Source organism: Mustela putorius, unplaced genomic scaffold, assembly GCF_011764305.1.
Source record: "Mustela putorius furo isolate JIRA1106 unplaced genomic scaffold, ASM1176430v1.1 tig00003836_pilon_pilon_pilon, whole genome shotgun sequence".
In the NCBI taxonomy this organism is placed as follows: Eukaryota; Metazoa; Chordata; class Mammalia; order Carnivora; family Mustelidae; genus Mustela; species Mustela putorius.
Genome location: NW_025421989.1, coordinates 6,430,143 through 6,455,842, shown reverse-complemented (window position 1 = coordinate 6,455,842; position 25,700 = coordinate 6,430,143). Strand labels below are relative to the sequence as shown.

The following is a 25,700-nucleotide window of genomic DNA, read 5'->3' as shown; positions in this document are numbered from 1 at the left end:
TTATGCGTACCAAAAAAGCCCCCACACAGTTGTTTTAAAGAGTGACATATTTGACTAATATAGTCAGTTTCCCAGAAGTTAAGGCTTTTGAAAAAATAGGCCTGCTTAGAAAAAAACTAATAAAACCCAATATATTCCACAATAACAAAACATGTCACTTTCAAAATTCCAAGTGGCATACACAAAACTAAGCTTCCTCTAAGCTTCCCCTGATTCCCAAGATGGACAGACAGTGTAATTCTTAGGAGAATTACCTTCAAGCAATGAGTAAGTAGATTACATGGAGCCAAGCAAAGAACTCCAGAGACAGGGAAAATCAATCAGCACAGCCACACCACCAGAAATAAGATTATTATATGTTTTGGGCTACTGATCAATCATTTCCTTTATTTCCACTTTTTTCAAGATGATTTTAAGGATTCTGCACCAAAAAAACCATCACTATACTTAAAAATTTATAAGCATAGGTACAAAGAGCACAGATAAACATCTATGTGCTTGAAAACCTACAAACACGCACAATTACCCTAAACAGATGTGGCTTTGGTGTCTGCCAGCCGCAGGCAAGGAAGCACCTTCCCTTCCCCAGAAAGTCAGGGGGGCTACCCACCCCAAGGCTCCCGGCCCTGTCCCGCCCTGCCCGCCACGCTCCCTGGCTTTCCTGGCCCCCAAGCAGAAGAGACCCTTGTCCGGTCCCTCAGATCTGTCGTGCAACAAACGGCACCTTCCTCCTGACACCGCCCGCTGGGACTCTGCACGCATCCTGACCTCCCTTTCTTCCCGTCTAACTCAGGAGTCTATGTCCCATCCCCTAGAGGGGAAAAGCAGTCCGCCGTAAAAAGATTATAATTCATCAATCTGATAAGGGCAGCCCTGCTAATGAAGACTTAATGTGTAACCCTCCTGGCCACTGTCTTCTGCACCTGAAGCATGGCGGTTTAGGAAAGGGCGATTCAAGTAGGAGGAAGGTGGGAGCCCTGACATCACACCAGCGGCCGGGCCCCCGCCCTGTCCTCCGGCCAGCCCTACCCAAGCGCTAATTACCTAGACTGGGGATTCTCCTGCCTCTGCCTTCCCTCTCCCTGGCTTCCAGGCAATTGTCTACAGGGAGGAGAAGGCAAGGCGGGTGAAAATTAAATTACAGTCTGAGAGGAAAAGCTGAGGTGGAAGGAAGCCAAAACGATGGCAGGCAGGCCTCGTTGTAGGTAATAAAGGTGCGGGGAAGAAGCCCGTGCTAGTGCTAATTGGGTGCCCGCAGTGATGCTTTCTGCGAGGTCCATCATCTTTCCCTCCCGTACACACGGAAGCTGTCACATACTCGGTCTCCTACAGCCAGGTGTATTTGTGAGAAGGGAAACTGTGATTTCAGTTGTTAGAATGGCCTCTCACAGAGCGCGCGATCCCAGGAACGTGTAAGGGCTCACGCGCAGCACGGGCTCTGCTCGCGGAGTCCCCGTGTCCCCGGGGGGCAATCCTGCCACGGGCAGCTGCCTCCTCTGCCCTCCAGGGACCTGCGCTGACCGGGTTCTGCCCGAGGCCCACCTCCGCTCCAGACAGCCAGAAGAGGGAAGGGGAGGGCAGGCTGCTACGGCAGACACCACCTCCCCTGCATCTGATGGGGCAGAGCCGTCACAAGGTCGCGCCCAGCAGTGCAAAGCTGGGAAACGCAGTCCCGCCGCGCGTGCGAGAGGAGGAGAATTGGACCACTGCGGTGAGCAGACGGCGCCCAGGCAAGCCCACAGGTCCAGCTCTGTGCCCCGAAAGGCCTCCAACTGCAGCAGAATGGAGCAGTCCCAAAACAGAGCCTCCTGTCGTTGGGATCCTCAGCCTTCATCTTTCCTACTACTTGCACTTCCCAAGGCCCTTTGCTAAAATCCTGTTTTTCTGAATATCACATTGATCTGAAAGAGCTACCCTTCGTTAGTATCAGGAAAACGAGAAACACTATTAATAAAAACAAAAAACAAAAAACAAAACCCTGATAGATGGGGCACCCGGCTGGCTCAGTCAGTGAAGTGTGAGAATCTTGATCTCAGGCTCCTGAGTTCGAGCCCCATGCTAGGTATAGGATTACTCAAAAATTAAATCTTAAAAAAAAATTATGGAAAAGAAGAAACAATCGCTTCCAGTGTGGTGCAAAGAGCACAACCAATGTATCATTGTTGGGCAATAGATGTGCATTTTAATTAAATGCCTTCCTTCAAACACCATACTGAACTACCAAAATCAGTAACAGAATCCTCACGAGACAATTAACATGTTGCCACACAAAATCTAGATTAAAGACTTTCCACAGTGAATTGGTGGTTCAAATTTTTTAAAAGATTTTATTTTCAAGTAACTTCTATACCCAACACAGGACTCGAACTCACAACCCTGAGATCAGGAGTTACATGCTCCACTGACTGAGCAATCCAGGCCCCCCAGTTTTCCAATCCCCCCCCCTTTTTAGGATTTTATCTATTTATTTGTCAGAGATTGGGAGAGGGGGTGTGAGGGAGCACAAGCAGGGGAAGGGGCAGAGGGAGAAGCAGGCTCCCTGCCAAACAGGGACCATCACGACCTGAGCCAAAGACAGCCCTTTACACAATGAAGCCACTAAGGAGCCCCACAGTCGTCCAATTCTTTTTTTTTTTTTTTTTTTAAGATTTTATTTATTTATTTGACAGAGATCACAAGTAGGCAGAGAGGCAGGCAGAGAGAGAGAGAGGGAAGCAGGCTCCCCACTGAGCAGAGAGCTGGATGTGGGACTTGTCCCTGGACCCTGGGATCATGACCTGAGTTGAAGGCAGAGGCTTAACCCACTGAGCCACCCAGGCGCCCCTAGTTGTCCAATTCTCAATGAAACAGAATTAAATAGTGCAGAGGGAGGAAGGGGAGAAGATAAGGAATCTAAATTTCCTACAGCTAGTTTTATATTTCACCTCCTATAATTCCTATGATATTGTAACAGAATGGGAACGACCCTGGTTTGACAGGCTGAGGATTGGAGACTGAAAAGGGTAACAACAGAGTCAAGATCCAGCCTGAAACACAAGCATTGCCGCTTAACGCCAGTGACAACCTTCCCCACACACTGGAACCTCTGAGGCCATTCCGCGGCGGGCAGCGGCGACCACTCCCACTGGGCTGATCACAGCAGGCATCCCCTGAATTGGCGTACCTCACAGCAGCCTTCAAATCTGCCCTATACTGGAAACTCAATTCCAGTCGAGGTAAGAGTTACCGTCTGACAAAGACAGGATGGTCCCAGAAAGAAATCTCGAAGCTATGGCCTTACAGGACTCCCTAGGGAAGCCGCCTCAGCGGCCCTCAGCCACACGCCTGCAGCTCCCAAAGAACGCTTGGGTCACCTACTCTTAAATACTGCCAACGACAAGGGTCACGAGACATTCAAGGACAGCCTTCAACAGGGAAGAGAAAAGCCCAAACAAAAAAGCAGCAGAGCTCAGAAACTCAATCTATGCAGAAAGAAGACTTCAAAAAAAAAAAAGGGGGGGGGCAGCTTAATTATCCTCAATTAATAATCCTATCTTCTTTAAAAGAAGAACCCTGAAATAAGATCAGTAAGAGATAAAAAAGGAACATTTGGAACAACAAAAACTTTGGAATTTGAAAAAAACAGCATACATTTAAAACTCAATGTAAAGTCCGAAAGCTAAGGCTATAGAAAACTCCCCAAAAGAACAAAAATATGGGGCGCCTGGGTGGCTCAGTCGGTTAAGCATCTGACTTAAGCTCAGATCATGATCCTGGGGTCCTGGGATCGAGCCCCGCTTCCAGCCCTGTGTCCAGCCCCTGAAGTGTCCAAGGTCGAGCCCCATGGGCTCAGGGGAGAGTCTGCTTCTTCCTCTCCCTATGCCCTTCTCCCTGATTACGTTCTCTCTCAAATAAATAAAATCTTTAAAAGACAGAAAAAAATAAAAAGAAATGAAATATAAGTCAGAAAAAATGAGCACCAGTCCAAAGAGCAAGAAACATGAAGGCCTGCTGTCCCCACAGCAATCCTGAGCATCGATGGGGAGAACGAGCTCAACAGAGACTTCTCCACCAAACGATCCATTCACTGTGCAGATAAAACGCCGTTTTCAGAGAGAGAAGGTCGTTAAAGCCTACCCCCTGTGTGTTGGAATATATTAAAAGATTTTTCACAATTGGGGAGGATTTGGAGGCTGAGTCAACGAGAAGTGTGGAAGAAATCAAGCAAAGAAACAAGAACCTTGGTGATTGGAAAACTTGCACAGAAAAATAACCAGTTTGTACCACCAGGCTCAGCATCCATAGCACTGGCTGTCAAAAATAATGCAAACACCGAATACTGTTAACTGTGTGGTTCTCAAAGGGGGTGATTTTGCCCCCCCACAAAGAGACATGTGGTAATGTCCAGAGTCAGGTTTGGTTGTCACAACTGGGGTAAGGGGAGCTATGGGCTCTAGTGAGTAGAGGCCAGGGAAGCTGTTCATCTTACAATGCACAGAGCAGCCCCCCCAAACAAAGAGTTGCACTTGACCCTTAAACAACACAGGGGTTAGGGGCACTGATGCCTCATGCAGTCAGAAATAAGTGCGTAACTTTTGACTCCCTCGAAGCTTAACTACTAATAGGTGACCGTTGTCTGGAAGCCTGTTAACATGACCTTGATATGTTTCATGTATTATTACATACCATATTCTTACCATGAAGATAGCTAGAAAAAAGAAAGTATGATTAAGAAAATCATAAAGAGGGGCTCCTGGCTGGCTCAGTCAGTAGAATGTGCGACTCTTGACCAGAGGGTCGTGAGTTTGAGCCCTGTGCTGAGTGTAGAGATTACTTAAAAATAAAATTGGAGGGGTGGTGCTGGGTGGCTCAGTGGGTTAGGCCTCTTCCTTCAGCTTGATCTCAGGGTCCTGGGATTGAGCCCCGCATGGGCTCTCTGCTCAGCAGAGAGCCTGCTTCCCCCTCTTTCTCTGTCTACTTGCGATCTCTCCCTCTCTCTCTGTCAAATAAATAAATAAAATCTTTATAAAATAAAAGTAAAATTAGAAAAACATAAAGAAAACCATAAGGAAAAGATATCTATAGTACTTTATTGTATTTATTGGAGAAAAATAAAAAAAAAGAACATGTGTAAATGGACCTGCATAGTTCAAACCCATGTTGTTCAAGGCTAAACTGTATTTGACCCACAATGTCAGTGGAGCTCAAGTTAAAAAACCCTCTTCTAACCAAAGATTCTAACTTCAGATTTGAAGTGTGGGGTGGATGGTGGGCAGGTGCAGAAAAAGGCTAACTCCTAGTTTCCCTTGTGGTGGGAAAGCAACAGTCAGGAACAAACAGAAGTAGCAGCAGCAGAGAATGTATGCAAATGTCAGAAGCCGGCATCTTTATAAAAAGCTTCCGTCGCTGTCTCCAGGGAAGGGGAAATGGCAGTGGGGAGCTGTTGGTATGATAACAGGTCCCGAAGAACTATTTGATTATTTACACTGTGCCAGAACCACTTTGATATAAATGAAAACAAAACTCAAAAAGATACACTAATATTTTGTTCCTTTCCTTCCATAAGTAAGTAAAAATGTTGCCTTCACAGCACACAGAATCTACCAGGCCTGGAATATTATTTGCCTTTGATGTGAACGCGTTAGTCCGCTCCGGCCAAGAGAGAGAGAATCCCAACCCTGCCCAGCGGGTCTGGAGCACAGTTCTCCCTTCCCCATCTCAGACGTGGAAAACGGTCCCTGACAATGCCCTTGGGATTTAAAAAGAAGAACCCAGGTTAAAAATTGTTATTGTTCTGCTACAATTCAGAAAATCCTGCCCAGAACCATCATATTTGTTTGAACCTGAAACTAGATTAGTCCAATTATTTTTTTACCCTATTGTCTTTTTAAGACACATTCCCCAAAGAGAAGCCATAACATTCGCATCAGTAAACAGAAAAGGCTCCATCTACCGCAAGACAATGCAGACTTTTGTTCCAAAAAGGTAACAGAAAAACAATTCTTCCCGAACATAGCAATGTTAGACGCTGCTTCTGTTTTAATAAGACCAAAGAGAGTAACATGGGACCCTCAGCTCTTTCAAAGTCCTTCATGTGAGCACAAGTTTTTAGCTTGGAACAGGGCAGCTGGCAGAATTTCTCCTCCAAGTGTTGCCCCACTCCTGACCGCAATGTTTCAAAGGAAAAGAAGACTTGAATAAAAAGTCCATTTAGCCTTTCAATCCTTAAATTATCTTGCTGAATGTTTACAGGGCTCCCTGTGTACAAGAAGAAAAGCCCCAAAGAGGCCCTAAGGAATCCACAAACCCAGGTGTATTTGCATTCAGACATAAAACAGCTTTGGCAAGAGGGCAACTCCAAGCTGCTTTCCAAATAGACAAACCAGCCCTTTCCCAGCAGGGGGCCCAGCTCCGTGGCAGTGGCCGTGGCCGTGGCCGTGGCCGTTAGAGAGAAAGGTAAGTTAAGGAATCCCAGTTCACTGAGACAAGGTGAAAACGACTATTTTTAAGAACACTTCATTATCATGCTATGCTACATTTAGCTCTCCAGCAAACCAGCTTTCTTTTTCCAAAAGACTAATGTCAGGACACGTCAGGAAATACAACTGCATTGGGAAGTGCAAATCCAACATGGTGTGGAAGTGTGGCGCACCACTTACGCTTTAACCGCACAGAAGCCCACATGGGGGTTTACAGACGATGCTCCGGCTCAACTGACGTCTAGAAGAATCCTCGACCGACTGAACCTCACAGGCACCAGACCCGGTGGGGTGATGTCACACTGCCCGACCTCCCACTCCGGCCCCCAGCGCACCTACGGAGGACCAAGGAAGAAGTGGGCCGCCTGTGGGAGGCAGAGACTGGGACAGGGTGACACAGACACCAGGGAGCGACAGCTGGCAGGCCAATGGAAAGGGCTTTCAGCACACGCGAAAGAAAACGCACCTCTTTTTTGTTTTTGTTTAACCATACTAATGATTCTGAACATACAAATGAGTCTTCAGAATTACAGTTATCTCAACAACGCCAGTCGGCCGCTGGCCTCAGCAAGTGTCGGGGCTCTCCCCGCCAGGAGCTGCCACAGCCACCAGCACACCCAGGTCCACGGGGTTCCAGCCTCAGTGGGCGGTCAGCCGTCCAGGATCCTGGAGTGCACACACTGTCGGGCTTTCACACAGAGATCGAGCAAGAGCTACAGACAAGGACACATCTGCCAGCTCCAAATCCCCTGCTGCGTTCATCACATCCCTTGTTTTCAAAATCTTTACTGATCTCTGACAAAGAACTCGGCTGTTGGGGACAAATACCAACAGGTGAGGACAATAACGTGTCCTGACCAAGGCTGTGACTAGCTCCAGGCTCTGAGGTCACCTACGACAGCGACTCAGCCAGGTCCTGTAAAATGGAGCCCCTGTTTGAGCCATTAAGGAAGGGACCTCCTTCCTCCTCTGCCGGTGCCCAGCGCCTCCCACCCCCACCCACACCAAGGGCCAGTCTCTGCGCTGGGCCTTGGCCGTCAGGAGCTCTGGCTAATGGTTACACAGGACATTTGCCACCTGGCTGTGTAACCTCCATTCAAAATATGTGCCCTGATTCCCTTCCACCCCACCCTCAGTATCCAACTAGAAAGGACATTTAAGGACTTTGTCTCCTATCCAGAGAAACGTTTAAATGGCCTGAAAGCCCCCAAGCGGGAGAGTCAGGCTGGGCGCATCTCAAGCCACAGCCCCCCTGTCCTGCTCTAGGACAGCAGTGTTCCTCACAGGCAACCCCAAAGTCAGCGGCTTCCCGAAGGAGCCACCCATGGGACCACACCAGGCCCAAAGTAACATCTTCCTTGGCGCTGCCGGCGAGGCTCTGGCATTCTTCAGGGAGGGACTTGGCGAAAAGGAGGGTCTGGAGCTTCATTCCTTCCCCCTCGAAGAAACATTCCTCGGACGGCAGGGGGCCTACTGACACCCGGCTGGTGCACAGAATGCTCCCTAACGAATCCCTAAGGGCTCATTTGAAATTCTAGGCCCTCCAGTGACATTTTAGAGATCAGCCCCCCCACCCCCCCCCCCACCCCCGCTGATGTTTCACGTTTGCTGAATCGATGGAGAAAGGAACAGGCCAAAACAGCGACCACATCCATCCATCGTATCTGATTATCCGGTCCCCGGACTAAACCCACATCAAAATGAGGCCTTGGAAATACTAAGCAGTCAAAATCTTTGTGGCCTCTTAGGACACCGACATCCCTTGGGCTCACTCTGGGACAGGAGCATGGAGAAACAGCAACATCGTGTTCTGTAGCCCCAGTAAAATGTCAAAAGAGAAGCCAGCGTGAAGGTGCTGAGCAGATAGAAATCTGGGTGCCACCTCTCAGCAGAGGTCTGGTGGGACTTCACACGTGCACTTCAAATTCCAAGAATGCCACTCCTGGGAGGTTAAGTATCCCTTTCGACTTCAAAACTAGACCCAAAGAAAAGACCGTCCTTACCCAACGGCCCCACTGAAGGCTCATAAAACACAACACTCAGGAGTTCCAGCTTCATTTCCTTTCTCCAGCTACAAAAATGCAGATGAAGCAAGTATTTGTTTGAGTTTTACTATGTAAATAAAGCCTATTATCAGGGTCAGCACTTGGGAAGAAAACAACCCCTCAGGAAAACCTTTCAAAAGGCCAGTGTCTTCACAAAGAAAAATTAACTTGAGTTTTAAAAGCTAAAATCCTTTTAAAAACTAAAGTGCTGACACTGTTAATCTAACAAGGCCAATTTGGCCCGCAGGTAACACCTGACAGACTCTGGGGACTTATGTTGGCTGTCACAGCTGGTATGGGGGTACCAGGGGCATCAAGTGAGTGAGTGGGGCTAGGGAATGCTTCTAAGATCCTACAAAGCACAAAACAACCCCCCCAACAGAGAATGATGCAGACGAGCAAATCAGTAGTGCCAAAATTGAGAAATCCTCCCGATGAATGTGATACAGTTACTTCACACGACACTGCAAGTGTTTGCAGGGGACAGCAGATGGAACCGAGTAGAGGGGAAGTGGGGACATTTGGGATCAAGAGATGGTCCTTGGAAGCCTTCTCATGACCTGCCAGGTTTGTGACCTCAGCGCACGCCATTTCACTTCCCTTTGCTTTAGCTGTTGCATCTATAAAACGGGCTGATAAAATTTCTTGATCTGTAGATCACGGGTTAAATCAGCCTTGTTCTTGGCATTGCTTACAGTTCTAAGATGTGCACCCTATAATGCTTCCAAGTCAGACCCCTATTATCATAAAGTGTGTCACCTTACAGTCATTCAAGCTACCCCACATCAGATTCTGTTACATAGAAAATGAGTTGTATAATTTCCCAGGGGTCTTATATACAAAATATTTAATTATGTTTTTTTTAAGCCAAAAAAAAGTCCAATTTTTTTTAAAAAGCCCCCCCCAAAGTCCTATTGGAAAAATTATAATTTGAGTTCCACATAACAACAGCTGTTATAATGCGCTCCAAATATTTTTTAGTAGCTACCAAGAGAGAGTCAAAACTTGGATTAATCCAAATTCTGCAGGTGGAACAATTTTTCCTAGCCTCTATTCCAAAAGCGTATGCCCATTCTTTAAGCGATTCTAAATGGACACACTTTCCTTCACCCTTTTCTAATAATGTGATAGTTAATTACCAGCTGTTGGAGTGTAAGCAAGCATAATTGATCATTTAATCCAAGAGAAAAGACAGGCATGTGAAATAGTGCCAATTCCGTGCAATGCGGAGTTCAAAATCTATAATACACACATACATGAGTATTGATCTCTGCACACATATACAAGTGTACATGCAAACTCAGTACAGAAGGCCCAATCTACCCCGAGTCCTTTTCTAAACCAATCAAAGAAATCACCAAGTTCCAGTCACTTTGCAGCATCTCGAGAAAATAGCAGCAGTTTAAGGAACGGATGTACGGGCCTCTTAGAGAAGAACCCCAAACATTTTTATTCCTGCAAAATTCTACAACTCCATCTGGAAAGGCAGAGCACTTACGCTGGTAGTAGCCTACCCACAAGAAACTTATCCAAAGAAAAACAAAACAAAATAAACAAACAGACCAAAACACCTTAGTAAGTACCATGAAAGCCAACCAGCAGGCCAAATCAGGAGGCGAAGGGCCTCACATGCCCCCAAAAGGCCCTGATACGTGTTTTCTGGGTTTTACTGCCCACCTACCACACTCTAGACTGGGAAGAACAGGAGTTCACAGAGTGAACAGGAGGCCACTAGGATGTTTAGAACCTGGAGTACCCACAGAAAGGAGGAGGTGCTCTGGGATCTACTTCTCCAGCCTCTGGCTAAACAATTTAATTTCAGAGTTTAAAGTGACCTCCAACTTTCTTATATGGAGTAAAGACAGAAGGCAAGATTTCACCTTAACTAATGTTTTGCAACTTATTCCTTCATTTGTAATAAGTTTGAGCAAGATACATTGAATTGTGTGTACACCTCTTTTTAAAGGAAATACATGAAGCGCTAAGGGTGTTAGTAATTTACCTGCTATCTTTTAAACTTTTACTATCAGGAATGTCCTCTAAAACCTTTATTAAAAAGGCACAGGGTAATACACTTTAGTACACATATACGCAGAAAACTAACCTCCCTGGGCAAGCTGGACACACTTTGCTCACCCTCTTTTCAAAGAACCCAATTTGTTAATGGGTTACACATTAAACTTATAGCAACGACAGCCTCTTTCCCCAGTCAGTGCACATCTAAACAAGCCTCCCCTCGGAGTCTCTGGTTTTGTGAATACAAAAATGATAGAAAATACAGAACAGAAAAGTTTGGTATCTCATTCGCTACCTCGCACAACAAAGCCACACCACTTCCCAAATTCACGGGTGGGGTGAGTTAGGAGTGATCTTACACTTTCCTCCCGGTAGTGAAGCAGGAAAGTAGGGGAAAAACCCGGCAAGTCACCTTCAAACTCCTGTAGTCCCCAAGAATTTCTACATTTTAAAGGGAACTTTGTCCCTAGGAAAAGCCTGGCCCAACCATCCCCAGAGAAACGGAGGCTTTTAACCAGAAGAAAACAGGATGATAGGTTTGTTGTTTGGTTTTCAGAGCTCTGTGCAAGTTCAGCTGGTCAATTTCAAGATCGATTGCTGTTTATATAATTCAAAGTCTAAAGCATCCACCTTCCCCTACCACAGACAACGCAAAACATTTCCTGATGAGACACATTAGAAACTTATTATTGGAGCTCAAATCCCCCTTTGAAAAAGGACACTGAAAGTTTCAGTACGTGTCTGCAGGTCCCAGAGCGCCATGGATCTAGGGCTGGAAGCCGAAAGTCAGTAAATATTGATAGGCTGATGGGAATTGAGAAGCTGAGTTGGCGACAGCTGCTCGTCTGGGTTTCCTAGTGATAAGGGAACGGACTGGTTCAAGGGGGTGCAGAACCAAGGGCCTACGGTGACAAACACAGGTGGGGACGGTTCTGTCCACCCCCCTGGCACGTGGGACTGTTCCTTGGGGAGCCCCCAGGTCAGTCCCACAGGTGCAGACCGCCGCCGGCAAAGCCGGGAGTGACAGGGGACCCAGCCAGGCCCCTTCTCGAAGGGGGAGGGGAGGGGACCCGGAACAGGAGCCATTTAAACTCTGCGCGGCGCTGGGAATCAGCCGCCGCAGAGCAGCCGGAACCACGCACCTTTGCGTGTCCCGGGGACCCCGTCCCCGCAGGTGACCCAGGCACACTAAGGCCCCCGGATTGGGGACACGATTGGCCCGCTCCTCCGGCGCACCCCCACACCCAACGAGATCCTCTGCCCCGCGCCGACCTCAGGGCTGTCATCGTGAGGGTCCCGCGGCCGCCTCACCTTGGTGATGACCAGCGGCTCGCCGTGCTCGCGGCCGCCCTTCAGAGTGAAGCCCCACGGGGCGCCGCCGCTCAGCTGCACCTCCACCAAGCGCCCGCCGTCGGGGGCCCGCGCCTCGGCCTCGGCCGGGCGCTCCGGCCGCGCGCGGGGCTCGGCGCCCTCCATGGCGCGGGACGCGGAGCGCGGAGGCGGCGCGGCCGCTCAGCCCCCAGGGCCCGTCCGGCCTGCGCCCATGCACTCGGGGAGCCCCGGCCGGCCGACGGCGAGGGAGGGTTAGGGCGCTCCTGCCGGCGCCGCCGCCGCCGGCCACCGGCAAACTTGCGCGGCAACTTGGGAGGAAAGTGCCGGCCGGGGCCAGGGAGGGAGCTGGGCGCGGGCGGCGCGGCGCGCGGGGGAGGGCGGGCCGGGCAGGGGCGGGGCGGGCGCGCTCGGGGGCTCGGGCTGCACGGCGAGCTGGGGGCGGGGCGCGCTCTGGGCTCCCGGGGGCTGCCCGGAGGCTGGGAGGGGCGGGAGGAGGCGCGCGCAGAGCCCGCGCGGCCTCCAGGGGATAGAGCGGCTAGAGGCCCTCGGGGCAGGGGCGTACGCTCGGGGGGTCTCATCCGAGGGGCCCGGAGCGGGCACGCACTCGGCACCCGTGCGGCGGGCCGCGGAGGGGCGTGCGCGCTCGGGACTGCCCCACTGGTCACTCAGAGGGTGGGAGGGGGCGAGGGCCGGCGCGCGGGCCGGCGCGCACACGAACCTGAGCGGCTCGCCGGATACGGGAGCGCGCTCCGCCTCCGCCCCCGCCCCTGTTGCCCGGAGGGTGGGAGTGGGCGGGGCACGCGCTCGGACCACGCGCTGCGCTGCGGGGTCTGGGGGCGGTTGGGGACCGCGATGCGATGTCCGGCCCTTTCACCCGCGCCAGCGCCGGGCGGCCCTGGGAGGCTCGGGCGCGCCAACCGTCCGCTCCGGGAGGCCGAGTCCCGGCAGGTGAGGTGGCGGAAGCGCCCGCGCGGGGCGGGCAGGGGCGGGGCGGGCGGGCGGCGGGCCGAGTCCCCGGCGCCCTCCATCTTGGAGCGCGCGACCGGCCCTGCGCCCCCGCCTTTGTTCGCGCGGACCGCGGGCTGCCGGAGGCCGCCCAGGTGAGGCCGGAAGCGCGGCGGGCGGCTCGCGCGGGTCCGCGTGCCGCCAGCCTGTTCCGGCACCGACGCGCTTTGCCCCCAGGCCGGGCTTGGGGGGGGGGTGTCCCGCGTACCCTCCACGCACCCGAACTGCTCCGGCCCCCCGCGAGAGCCGCCTCCGCCGCGCGGCCCGGGACAAAGCGCTGGCCATAGGAGGGTGCTCCGAAAGTCGCGGCAGAGGGGATGGCGCCTGACCTGTTCCATGAAAGACCAACCATCCTCCAATTCCCTGCTGCGGCGCGCCCCGCAGATGAGGAATCGGCTGCTTCTTGGCTCTTCCTATAGTTCCGGTCCAGGGAGTGTTTGCGTTCAGTCCGAGTTCTCACTTTGGTGGAGCAGTGCCACGAGGTCTTCCTGCCCCACGTCTGCGTCGCCTGCAAAGGAGAGGTGGGGGTCCGGAATTACTGGAAGGGTGTGCCACCTATGCCTGCCCCTTTTCAGTTTATGTAAACGTTCCGTGTGAAGAAATATCCGCACTGCTGGGTATTCGCACGCTTTGCCCCAAAACCACAATCCTTTATTTCGTTTGTAGTTAACGAAGCTGGATGCTGGTGATCGCCCGTTTCTTCAAAGCAGCTCCTCCGGGGACTTTGATCAGGTGAATGGGCCGCAAGAGAAAGCTCGGAGACCACTGGACAGAAAGAGTGCGGGGTTCCAGTCCTCGTTAAGGAGAGGCAAAGAGTCGCAACTCTTGTCTCTCTGCCTTCAGTGGTCAGGTGAGGGATTTCCATTCTGTGGTTGGACCCATTTGTGTCTCACCCGGGGTGCAAACTTCACTGGGCACTTGTCGTGGCTCTGAGCACAGGTTACTGCCCATGAGTAATTCCAAAGCTACGGTGCCCACAGTGGTTCCAGTCGGGGAATGACGTGAGTTTTTTTCTTCGTAAACAGAGACTTAAGAAGGGTGCCTGTTAGAATCCACCTTAAGCTATCTTCACTGTCGTGGGCATGCGGGTCTGCACACATTGATTAAATTGCACGGACCTGAATACACAAGAGTGCGCGTAAAATGAGGAAATGGAAATAAGCTTCTTAGATGGTGTCAGTGTTCATATTCTGACTGTGAGATGCAGGTGCGGAGGATGTCCCTGTATTCTTTTCAAAACCACAATGAATCTGTAACTATCTTGATAAAAGTTGAATTAAAAATCTGGACAGACATGAGAAACCCAAAGGGAAAGGACCATACAAATGCACCTAGAAGTTTTTTGGAAGTTCCCTGCTTCCAAAACAGCTCTCCCACCCCTGCCTGGTGGTATTAGCTGAAATCTCAGATCTTAACTGTGGCTGCAGTTCAGACCAGGAGTCACCAAAGCATTGTCTCCTTAAATCACAGCTAGAGTCATCTGTAGTGTTTTATGTTGGTTATTCAAGATTAGCTATCTGCCACTTAAAGTTCTAGTGTTCATTCCTCAAACGTAGGTGGTTTACATTTCTCCTTACTAAATTATCATTTTCCTGGTTTTTTTCTTAATCTTCACATTAGACATTTCTCCCAGCTTAGCGTTATATTGAATATTCATAAGGCTGTTTATATGGATGTTAATAAATACACCGGAAGGGACTGGACCAAATCTGTGTGCTCTGTTTTGAGGTAGATGTCCTCCTCTCATACCTTGTCACATTCTTTCACTGACACTTTTGGGATTATGTAGCTGAGCATACCTACTATCACACCTAGATTTCTGTATCATATCCATTATATCCTTTTTAGACACCGTCATGTATCTTGGAAAATACCGATAGCTTGTGACCGAAAGGCATTGCCCCAGTGTATTAACCCTGCTCCCCTTTTGAAAGTGTTCAGAAAGACACCAAACCAGTGTGGACTTAGAGTGATGATGGCTTTCTTTTCTGAGAACTCCACTCAGCCAGATTTTCCATGGATATATATTTATCAACATCTAGCTTTTTCTTTTGGAAAGCCAGGGCCAGGTAGCTTCTGGATATTCTCAGCTTCTCGCATCTTGGACATTCAGCTTCATTGCTCTGAAGACCCCAGGGTGAGCATATTCTCTTCAGGACCTGCAGAGCACGACCCTGTGACCATCTGTACCTCGGCATTCCGTAGCCTTGGGTACATAAACCGCATTTTCAGATCTGAGGCTTACTTCCCTTGATAAAAGAGGAGATAGGTGAAATTAAAGGGAGTTCTCTCCGGCACCTGGCTGGCCCAGTCCATAGGGCGTGCATGACTCTTTATCTCCGTTGTGAGTTCAAGCCCTGTGTTGGGTGTGGAGATTACTTCAAAGTAAAGGTAGTTCTTTCACTTCATCAATGGTGAATGAAGCCATCAATGAATAGAAAGCAGATTGAACCAACTTTTCAGAGATTTAATCAGTGGCTAATCCTTTTTGTGAAATAGAGTTCAAATTACCTTAGTTTTTTGTTCTAGGGAGAAAAGGGATTTATAATTAGAAAATGTCCTGGAGGATGGGGTTCCAAAATTGTGCCTTTACCTTTGAAATTAGTAACTCAGGATAATCAAGCTTCCTAGAACATCTGTGGCAATTTTTGAAAAGGCAAGTTTAGCCGTTTTCTACTTAAGCCTCTGTGTACGTGAGTTGGGGTCCCTATGAATTTAGATGGTGGAGAGTCCATCCAGATGAGAGCGCACACAGGTGAGCTAAAGGAAAACATCGACTGAGTGGCTTTCTCCTTCATCGCCATCACATTGTCATCATCTCGGTTTCTACAGGTGATTAGTGGAAACATGGATATTTCACTTAACTGCAGATCTGGGCCCAGTGACAGAAGCTGAATGCTGCACAGGTGCGCCCCATCCCCTCTCTCTCTCACCTCTGGGGCATTTTACTCTCCCTGTTAGGATATTTACAGATTTCTCAGGAGAGACTTCTCTCTGTGCAAGAACGGGAAACTGCAGGGTCTTTCCTCACAGCTGGCACCGTTGTCCTGTCCGTGGACTGTACGTTGTGAGATTGCATGCTTGCACCCAGCCTTTAGTTGAGGAAGCAAGGGCTAGCAACCGGATAGATAGTGACCACACTCATAGGGAACCTGCCTTGGACCAAGTACATGACGTAAATGGACTCTGGTCCAGAGCTTCTTGGAGCATGCGTCACCCCGTTTTACAGAGGAAGAGACTGAGTGCCACAGGGGCTTAACACCCTGCTAGAGGTGGCTGAGCTCAGTCTTAAGAAGGACTCCTTCTGGGACGCCTGGGTGGCTCAGTTGGTTAAGCAGCTGCCTTAGGCTCAGGTCATGATCCCGGTGTCCTGGGATGGAGTCCCACATTGGGCTCCTTGCTCAGCAGGGAGCCTGCTTCTCCCTCTGCCTCTGCCTGCCATTGTCTGCCTGTGCTTGCTCTCCCCCCCCCCCCCCCCCCCGATAAGTAAATAAAATCTTTAACAAAAAAAAAAGGACTCCTTCTTCCCTTGCAGGGACCAGTGCCAGGCTGGATGTGGCGGGACAGTTGTCACTGAGCCGGTGAGTGGGCTTTCCTCTGTAGGACATTTAGACAGTTAGCCTCCTTTTGAGGTTCCCTTGATCCCCAAACAAAGGCTGAAGCCTCCTGTGTGGAAATTTTGCCTATAAAACTGAATGCTAATTTAGGTTTGGTTGAGTTCCAGTCCTGTTTCCTTGGAGACCTGTCTTTAAATTATACGTAGGGGTGTCTGGGTTGCTCAGTAGGTTGAGTTTCTGACTCTTGATCTCATCTCAGGTCTTAATCTTAAAGAAATATATATGTATATAATAATAATACTTTTCAAATTGGGAATAGTTAGCCACTGTTTTAACAGTGTTTATATTTTAAAATGCAGTTTGAAGAGCGCCTGGGTGGCTCAGTTGGTTAAGCATCCAGCTCTTGATTTTGGCTCAGGTCGTGATCTCAGGGTCATGAGATCGAGACCCGCGTTGGGCTCTGTGCTCAGTGCAGAGTCTGCTGGAGATTCTCTCTCCTCCCCCGTCCCCTCTGCTGCCTCCTGCTCCTCGCGCCCTCTCTCAAATTAACAGAATCTTTAAAATGTAGTTTTAGAAAGCCACTGGCTATTTTTCACTTTTTATTTCTTTGTAAAGTAGCCAACAAGTACTTCTTGAGCACTTTTAACTTGCTCAGCACTGGGGAGTGGTCGCTAAGGAATGTGAGGATGCAGGAAATATGAAACATCAAGTCTAGCCAGTGAAGAAACTAGAACAGGAAGAGAAAACAATCAGAGTACAGTTACGTGCAAAATGACTTGAACTGTAAAAGTGCCAGCAGGAGAGAAACCAAAGTAGAGAAGAAAATAAAGACAAGTGACCACAACCATAGGTGAACTTTCTAAATTTTTCTTTTCTTTTCTTTTTTAATTGTGGAAATTTCAAATGGACACAAAAGCAAGAAGTCTTGTTTCATCCCCCCCAAGTATTTCAAAACACATCCAGGATAGAACGGCTGAGCTGTCTTGGAGGTGGAGAGGAAGTGGAGCCAGGAGTTTGCTGGGTGGGGATCCTGTGAGCAGAGGAATGTTCTTTATAGGGAAGTTGAAAGCATCAGGACAAAAAGGCTGAGACCTTGTTAAGGAATGCCCCAGTCTGGCTCCTTGGGAGTCTGTGCTGGGCCTTCACTCCCCCGTCCTGGGGAGTGTGCACCCCTTAGGCGTTGGGGGAGTGACTGGGGGCAGGGGGCTGCTATGTGGAGATTGTGACAGAAGAGCAGATGAGAGGCAGTTATGAGGGCAGGTTGAAATGAGAAATGCCCGTGGGATACCCTATGAATTTTCTAAGACTATTGTAACAAGTTAACATAAGCTGCTTAAGGCCCATTTTTTTCCTTCCCAGAGGCCAGAAGTCTGAAATCCAGGTGTCAGCAGGGCCATACCCCTTCAGAGGCTCTAGGGGAGAATGTGTTCCCTGCTCCTTCCAGGGTTTGGTGGCCACTGGCATTCCTGGGTTTGTGATCCCATCAGTGCAGCCTTTGCCTCTGTGGTCACCTGGCCTTCTCTTCTGCCTGGGTCCTGTCTCCCTCTGTCGCCTCCCTGTGTTGCTCTCTTATAAGGTCACTGTGATTGCCTTTAGGGCCCACCTGGAAAACAAGGATGCTCTCTTCATCTCAGAATCCTTAATTCAATCCTGTGTGCAAAGACCCCTTTCCCAAGTAAGGTCCCATTTGCAGGTTCCAGGGTTTAGGACCTGTTATCTTTGGGGAGCGTTAGTCATCTTACTGCAGATAGGCCGGTGGAAATCACTGGGGTGTTGCAGGACGGTGAAGGGTCTCCTGTCCTTAGTTTGGAAGCATTGTGGCTAAAGTGCCGCTGTTCCTGCTGGTAGTTCAAGGGCTCATGGGAGCCACAGATCTGCCAGTCCCGAGGTCGGGGGGTGGGGTGGGGAGAAGGCTTGTCCCACCCTCAAGCCAAGTGAAAACTGCTCCCAGGAGTCCCTCGTAAAGATTTGGGGTATCTACAGGACAGAGGCTGGGATCTCACTCTTGGGTGGCATTTCTGGAAGTGCCATTGATTACTGTTCCTTGTGCAGACATGCACAGAGGGCAGCAGAGGGACAGAGGGCTCAGGAGCATGTGTGTGCGCCCTCCCAGTCCACCCGGAGAATGTCGCCACATACCCGATTTTCCCGAAATTGACCAGCTTAGGGGGCAAACTCTGGCCTGAGCCAGGACTACTACTCAGGCTGACAGGTCCCATTTGCCCAGATCCAAGCAGGGATTTTCAGTGGTGACTTCTTTGCAAGAGGCAACAGTTATACTTAGGGAATGGGTAGTGGGGGGCATAAATCATCTGTTATCATCATAGTTTGTGAGATGTAATCAAGGTCTCAAGGTCTGAGTAGCTCCCTTAGTCATGCAGATGTGTAGGCCCCCAAGTCTAGCTCATTTCTCTCTCCCTGGGGTGCCTGTATGGGTGGGGGATGTTGCTTTCTGAAGAAGCCAGGGGTTTCTGGGAGGGTAGAGACCAACAGGTTAACCCTGTTCCGAAACTCAAAAAAAATTTTTTTTTTTTTTTAAAGATTTTATTTATTTATTTATTTGTCAGAGAGAGAGAGAGAGGGAGTGCGCGAGCGAGCGCACAGGCAGGCAAAGGGGCAGCAGAGGCAGAGGGAGAAGCAGGCTTCCGGCTGAGCAAGGAGCCGGATGCGGGACTCGATCCCAGGACGCCGGGATCACGACCAGAGCCGAAGGCAGAGGCTTTAACCAACTGAGCCACCCAGGCGTTCCCGAACTCAAAATTTTAAGGAGAGTTGATGAGAGGAGGAAAAGCTGGGTAAGACGGAGTTCCATGTGTGGGCCGTGTCAGCCACCCTCCATGGGAGCTGAGGTCAGAGGCAGAGTGCTGGCTGCCAGAGATCAGAGCTCAGAGCAGGGCCTGGCGTACACCGAGGGAATGGGAGTTTTGACACCAGCCAGGCAACCTCACCTTCATTTAAAACATTGTATCTGGGGAAGATTCTTTTCAAATCTCTAACACCTTCCCTGACCCAGCCTTCTTATAATTTGCCAAGGACATTGCAGGATAGAAATATGATACCTGAGTCCCAGATACTGTCTGAGTGGTTCTAGTGAAAGCCAACACAGCAATTTTCAAGCAGCAAAAAATAAGTCTGTGTGTGAGATTTCAAGACATCCTTGGACATACTCTCTTTCCAAATACAGCATAAACCTCCCTTGCTATGATATCGTGTGTGTGATTGTGGAATGTCTTTTTATTTTGTACTCCACATTTTGAGAGAGAAAAACCCAGAGTAGGGACACCTGGGTGATTCAGTCTGTTAAGCATCTACCTTTGGCTCAGATCATGATCCCAGGGTCCTGGGATTGAGCCCTGTGTGGGACTCCCTGTTCAGCGGGGAGCCTGCTTCTCCCTCTGCCTCTGCCGCTCCCCCTGCTTGTGCTCTCTCGCTTGCTCTCTCTCTCTCTCAAATAAATAAAATCTTTAAAAAAAGAAAAGGAAATACCTGTTACTTCTGCGAGGCCCTCAGAGAAAGCACAGGGGACTTGGATCTTTGTAACAAGGTCCTTCACAGGGGTAACCTAGGTGGCTCAGTGGGTTAAAGCCTCTGCCTTCGGCTTAGGTCATTATCCCGGGTTCTGGGATCGAGCCCTGCATCGGGCTCTCTGCTCAGCAGGGAGCCTGCTTCCGCCTCTCTCTCTGCCTGCCTCTCTGCCTACTTGTGATCTCTGTCAAATAAATAAAATCTTAAAAAATAAAAAACAAGGTCCTTTGCAATGCCTAGGCAGCCCCTCCAGGAGCACACTTGGGGGGCCGTGGCATAAAATAACAGCAGCCAGGGAAGTCACACGCTGCGGAGCTCAGTAAATGTTCCTGCGTTCCCTCCCTCTCACCCGCCAACACGGCCGCAGCCACACAGACATGGAGAAAGGGGCCATCTGTACTTCCTTAGAGCTGGGATAATTCAGCTGTGGGAAGGAGGGGCCTGGAAACGGAAGCCACTGCGTCTTTGGTGTTGGAGGGACTGTTGATTCGGGTGCGGGGAAATTCCGTCGCTGGCCACGGGCCAGAATACTTGTTTCTATTGAATCTTTTCACCTGAACTTCAAGGAATGTAGACGTCTTTGCCCAGCAGCAGAAATAACAGGAAGGACCAGAAGCCGGCTGGCTGAAGGGTGTTAAGAGTTTTTACTACAATGCACAGATGTCTTCCAGGCAGACATGGGAAGTTTCTAAACACTTTATTGGTCGGGATGGTTCCTCTTGCGTAATTATACATGTTGGAAGGGCCACAGGAAATACTGTGTGATTAACTTCAAAAGTAAATTCTGTTGGAACAATCTGAGGTTTCCAGAGAGGTTGCAGAGGTACTGCACGGAGCCCCTGCGTCCCCTTGACCCGGTCTGTTTCTGGTCACTGAACTCCTGTTTGAATTTCCCCAGCTGGCACGTGCGTGTCCTCTTTTCGGTCCGCAGGGCTCCACTGTGCACTTAGTTTCATGGCCCCTTTGGTCTCCATCATCCCTTCGTTTTCGTGACCTGGAAGTTTTGAGGAGGACTGGCCAGGTGTTTTGCAGAATGTCCCCCAATTTAGGCTTGTCTGATGTTTTCTTGTGACTAGACTGGGTTATGGGTTTGGGGGAAAACACGTACACAGATGATATGGCCTTCTCCGCACACCACGTCACGGACTCTGGACAACTACATGGCTTGTCGCTTGTGACTGTCACCTTATTACATGGGAAAGGAGGTGGCTTCCAGGTTTCTCACTGTCAAGCTACAGCAAGAATTTTCCCTTTCCTGGCTAACTCTTTTAACAGCTTGGGTTTGGGGCACCTGGTGGCTCAGTCCGTTAGCGCCTGCCTTTGGCTCAGGTCGTGATCCCTGCTGGGATGGAGCCCCAGAACAGGCTTCTTGCTCCGCGGGGAGTCTGCTTCTCCCTCTCCCCTGCACTCACGCTCTCTCACGCTCGCTCACTCTCAAAAATAAATAAAATCTTAAAAAACAAAAACCCAAGAACTTGGGTTTGATAATGCATGGGTGTTCTGTGGGAAGTCACACTGATTCTGTGGTATCTACCACATTCATACCTGGACAGGCTATCCTTAAGACCAAATAAAGATGCTTGATTAAGTCAACGTAAAGCACATTGAGAGCAATGGAGTAATTGTGAAAGAGACCTTACAGCTTGCAAAGGCAAAAATGTGTAGGGTTTGGGCCTCTAAGAATCAATTTCTGATTCCTGTGATGGACTAAAGACATGTCCTAAGTTTGGGAAACTCGGGGTATACACATGGTTTCCTCTGGATGTTCAACCATGGGCAATGCAGTGAAACCCAAAAATACGGCAGGGGGAGAGCCATTGCATTTAAATGATCAGAGGACCGGCGGACCCCCGTTTTCTATGTTAATGTCTTTCAGCCCTTCTGAAACTGACACACGTGCCGTAGCGTGGGTAGCAGACAGATGTTTCCGCAGCGTTCACGGCCAGGTTGACGTAAGGGTATATTATCTCCCAGCACACTGTGTTTCTAACCACACGCCGAACCCTTGAGGTTAATGTGGGTTTCCTATTCCCTGCCCGTGGCCACTCGAGTACCAGTGAAGCAGTCATTTCAAAATTAGCCCACGTCTGAGTGTGTTTCTTTCTTTTTATTAAATATCCGCAATTGACACTCTCATGTAGATGAAAGTCGCAGAGCATGTAATAGTCCTCCCAGAAATGATCGTCCTTTCGTTTCGCTGTATCAGTATAATGTGCTGCGAAAGAAACCTCAGATTTGATCCAAGTTTGAAATAGGTGACATGTACCCATATGTGTACATCCTCAGCCGCCCCCCGCCATACTTCCTTGCAAAGTGCAGTTATGGTCTCATGACTTCAAATTTGGCCACCTGTGACCTGCCTCCAGCTTCTCAAACGCCGACTCCTACTTGCTTCAGAGTGGTGGGGTGAGAAGACGTCTTTCCATGGTCCGACTGGTTCGTAGCCGGTCGTGGCTGACTGTTCATTCCGTTTCCCCTCCAGAGGAAGTGCTTATGGTGTAGTCTGCCTGGATTTGATTGTCACTTCTACGGCCTCCATGACCTTAGACAAGTTTCCTCACCTCCTCTGGTGCCTTAGGTGTAAAAACAAGATAAAAAGCTGAGCCACAGGGTGGAGGTGAGAGTTAAGCAAGACCTTGAGTACTTAGTGCTGTGGGTTGGGGAAGGCAGTGAGGTAGTACTAATGCTAGATGATTTAACTTTCTCTTCTCAGAACACAGACCCCACCCCCACTCCCTCCCACAGCACAGTCTGGTCTCCTCTCTTCTCCGGCAGAGACCACATAGCTCAGACTCAGTCTGCCTGTTGCAGAACTGGAGATGTGCTCTTAGACACTCTTTCTCAATCTGTGAATTCCTGTGTTTCTGTCAGAGGAAAGAGCAAGGTTCCTTCAAGCCAAGACTCTCCTGGTTTCGTCAGGGGAAGTCCGTACTCTACCTGGCAGCAACCACAGAGCAGGCTCCTTGAGCTCTACACCTGGGTTCAAAACCCATGCATTGTGTGGGGTGTGGCGGATAGAGAAAGGGGTTCAATGTCAAGGTGTAAACCACTGCGACTCTTTTTACTCTCTTAAAGCTTTATAGCCAATCCTGAGCATTTTTGTTTGTTCTCCAGGGTCAAATTGAGCAAATTTAGTTGTGGATGGAGGGCGAAGTCATCTTTCCAGCCCGCTAACACATTCCGTGAGCTCCAGTGGGCAGCCTTGCGGCTTTCTGAGGAAGGAAGCCCTCAGGTGGCCGACACTCACTCAGCCAACGCTCTTGGAGTGCCCGGGAAACCAGACGCTCCTAGGATTTGAGGTGCCCACCCGAAGGATTTGAGGACCGCCCTTCCTGGTTGCCTGACAGGAGTGGGTGCTCCATTGTTCTTGTGTGGTCAGATAACCCTGAGGGGTCGCTGTGGTGGACAAACATCAGGATGCCCTCCCAGGGCACCCCGCCTGCTGGCAGCCACACTCCATTGGGTGCGAGCAGGACCCATGATCCACTTCGAAGCCATAGGATGCGGCAGAGGTGACAGGACATCCGCTTGGTGATTATGTCGCAAAACATTGTGACTCTCACTTGGTGGATTCTTCTTGCTGGCTTGAACGAATGAAGCTGCCTTACTGGAAGCTGCCTCGTGGAGAGACTCATGTGCCAAGGAATGGAAGGTGGCCCCCGGCCAACAGTCCATGAAGAGTGAAAACTCGTCACTGAACATGGAAGCACGTGCTTGGAAACAAACGTTTCCCCGCTTGAGCCTTCAGGTGAGACTAGCCTAGTCAGCATCTTAATTGTAGCTATTGAGAGATCCCAAAGTGGGAGACCCAGCTAACCCACACCTAGACTCTGAAGCCACAGAAACTGAGAAAATAAGTGTGTTGTTGATTTCCCATCTGGCACGTAAGGAGCTTACACTCACCGCTTCAGCCTAACAACCAAAACCTGAACGAGCCAAAAAAATCATCTCTTCGTAGATCTGTTAGTGAAGCGAGGTCACAGAACAAACTGTGGTGCGCCTCCCCCCCCCCCCCCCCCCCCCCCCCCCCCCCCCCCGGCAACTGAAAGGACAGGCAGATGCAACAGCCACAGCTTCCTGAAGCTGACACCCATTGGCTGAATCTTCTACAGGAATCGCTGCGGAGGTAGGAAAGTGTGAACTGTAACTGACTGGTTGCTGGAGGCTCAGTGTAGACGTCCCCACGCTTTTGTGAGTTTCACCTCCTGGGGCTCTACCAGGTTCTCCCAGTGAAGACTGGAGAAAAGATTGCTTGGGTGTCCTGCAGAGAGGGGAGAAGGGCCATTTTTAAGTCTGCCCGAGCATTCTGTTGTTCTGAGCAGAACCTACCCTCAGGAGAAACTTGACCCTAACCACCCTGGGGGAAGGAAATCCCCAACCCCACTAACGGTCTGTTTATCCCGATTCTTTCTACCCAGACTTTTTTTTTTTTTTTAAGGGAGTGAGGAGCAGATTGGGGAGAGAGAGTCTTACGCGGGCTCCACAGCCAGCGAGGAGCCTGGGGTGGGGCTCAGTTTCACAACCCGAATATCGACCTGAGCTAAAACCAAGAATCAGCCCCTTGAGCCGTCCAGGCGCCCCCATGTCCAGCTTTAAACAAAGAGCTGCCAGGCATGCTAAAAGACAATAAACACAGTTTGAAAAGACAAAGCAAGCATCTGCTCTGTACTTGGGGATGTTGGAATAAATGTCTTTTGCTTTTGGCTGCTATAATTGGGTCATTTGTTACGTAGTGTGGATTACTACAACCACAACCATTTCTGCAAGTCCTGTGGGATGGAACCCAAGTCACCCTTCACAGGACTTCCTTGACAGCAAATCTGTGCTTGGTCCCCCTTTCAGGATCACATGGTTCTGCCCCTTCCTGCCTTTCCCTGGAAACTTCCCCATGCATCCTCACCTCGGGGTCTGCGTGACAGGTTCCAGCCGCTCCCACAGATACCTGCTGCCATCTTTGCGCACGTGTGCGATGTCAAATCTTTCTATGCATCTTGCATCCTTAGACGCTAAGACTGCACATCAAACTTCAGAAACTGTCCCTCCTGGTTTCTAACCAGCTAGTTCTTTGGGGTTTTTAAAAATGACTTTATTTATGGATTTGAGAGAAAGTGAGAGAGCACAAGCATGAGGAGTAGCTGAGGGAGAAGCAGGCTTCCTGCTGAGCAGGGAGCCCGACATTGTGATGGATCCCAGGACCTTGGGATAATGACCTGAGCTGAAGGCAGACGCATAAGCAATGGAGCTACCTGGGCACCCCAGTGTTGTCCTTTTTTTTTTTTTTTAACTTGGAGATAAGACATTCAAGAACATGTATACAGTCAAGACATAATTTCAAATTGGAATGGATTTACTAACTTTTGATTGGATAAGTCATTTCCAATCGTGATTTTAAAAGCACAGATACAGCTTTTTTAAAGTCAATTTGGGTGCCAATCAAGGGTATGTAATGCTTTTACACTTGTTAAGAGATTAAGAGATAATCTTGAGTGTGCCTTTAATGTATGTGTGTGTGTACTTTGAAAGCCACTCCAAAGACAGATTTATGTAAAAGAATTTGCCTTTAATTGCCCTTGTGTGTTTGTCAATTGAATTCAAATACACAGCTGAGCACTGGGCCTCAAATTTATTACATTCTTCTTTTGGGCATTAGAAATAGTCATTAAAAAGAATTTTCTCTTTTTGAGCTGAAAGGCCTGAATGTCAGCATCTAGAATCCAGTGAATTGAGCTGAAAAGCTAGTATTCCTAATTATAAAGAGTGAT

General features: G+C 49.6%; 2 protein-coding genes across 2 annotated transcripts in view; one reads left to right on the top strand and one right to left on the bottom strand.

Moving 5' to 3' along the window:
• SHROOM2 (shroom family member 2) overlaps positions 1 to 12,218 on the bottom strand; it is a 131,320-nt gene extending 119,102 nt beyond the window's left edge. The window contains 1 exon segment of the mRNA XM_004758807.3: positions 11,831 to 12,218. Coding sequence (XP_004758864.2) covers positions 11,831 to 11,995 — 165 coding nt within the window. The 5' untranslated portion in view covers positions 11,996 to 12,218.
• Positions 12,219 to 12,298: 80 nt separating this feature from the next.
• On the top strand, positions 12,299 to 24,651 carry LOC101678171. The gene is made up of 5 exons (XM_045089279.1): positions 12,299 to 12,799; positions 13,276 to 13,377; positions 13,523 to 13,706; positions 16,392 to 16,437; positions 23,053 to 24,651. Exons 1-5 carry the CDS (start codon positions 12,704 to 12,706, stop codon positions 23,234 to 23,236), a joined length of 612 nt encoding a protein of 203 aa, XP_044945214.1. The 5' UTR covers positions 12,299 to 12,703; the 3' UTR covers positions 23,237 to 24,651.
• Positions 24,652 to 25,700: the final 1,049 nt, after the last annotated feature.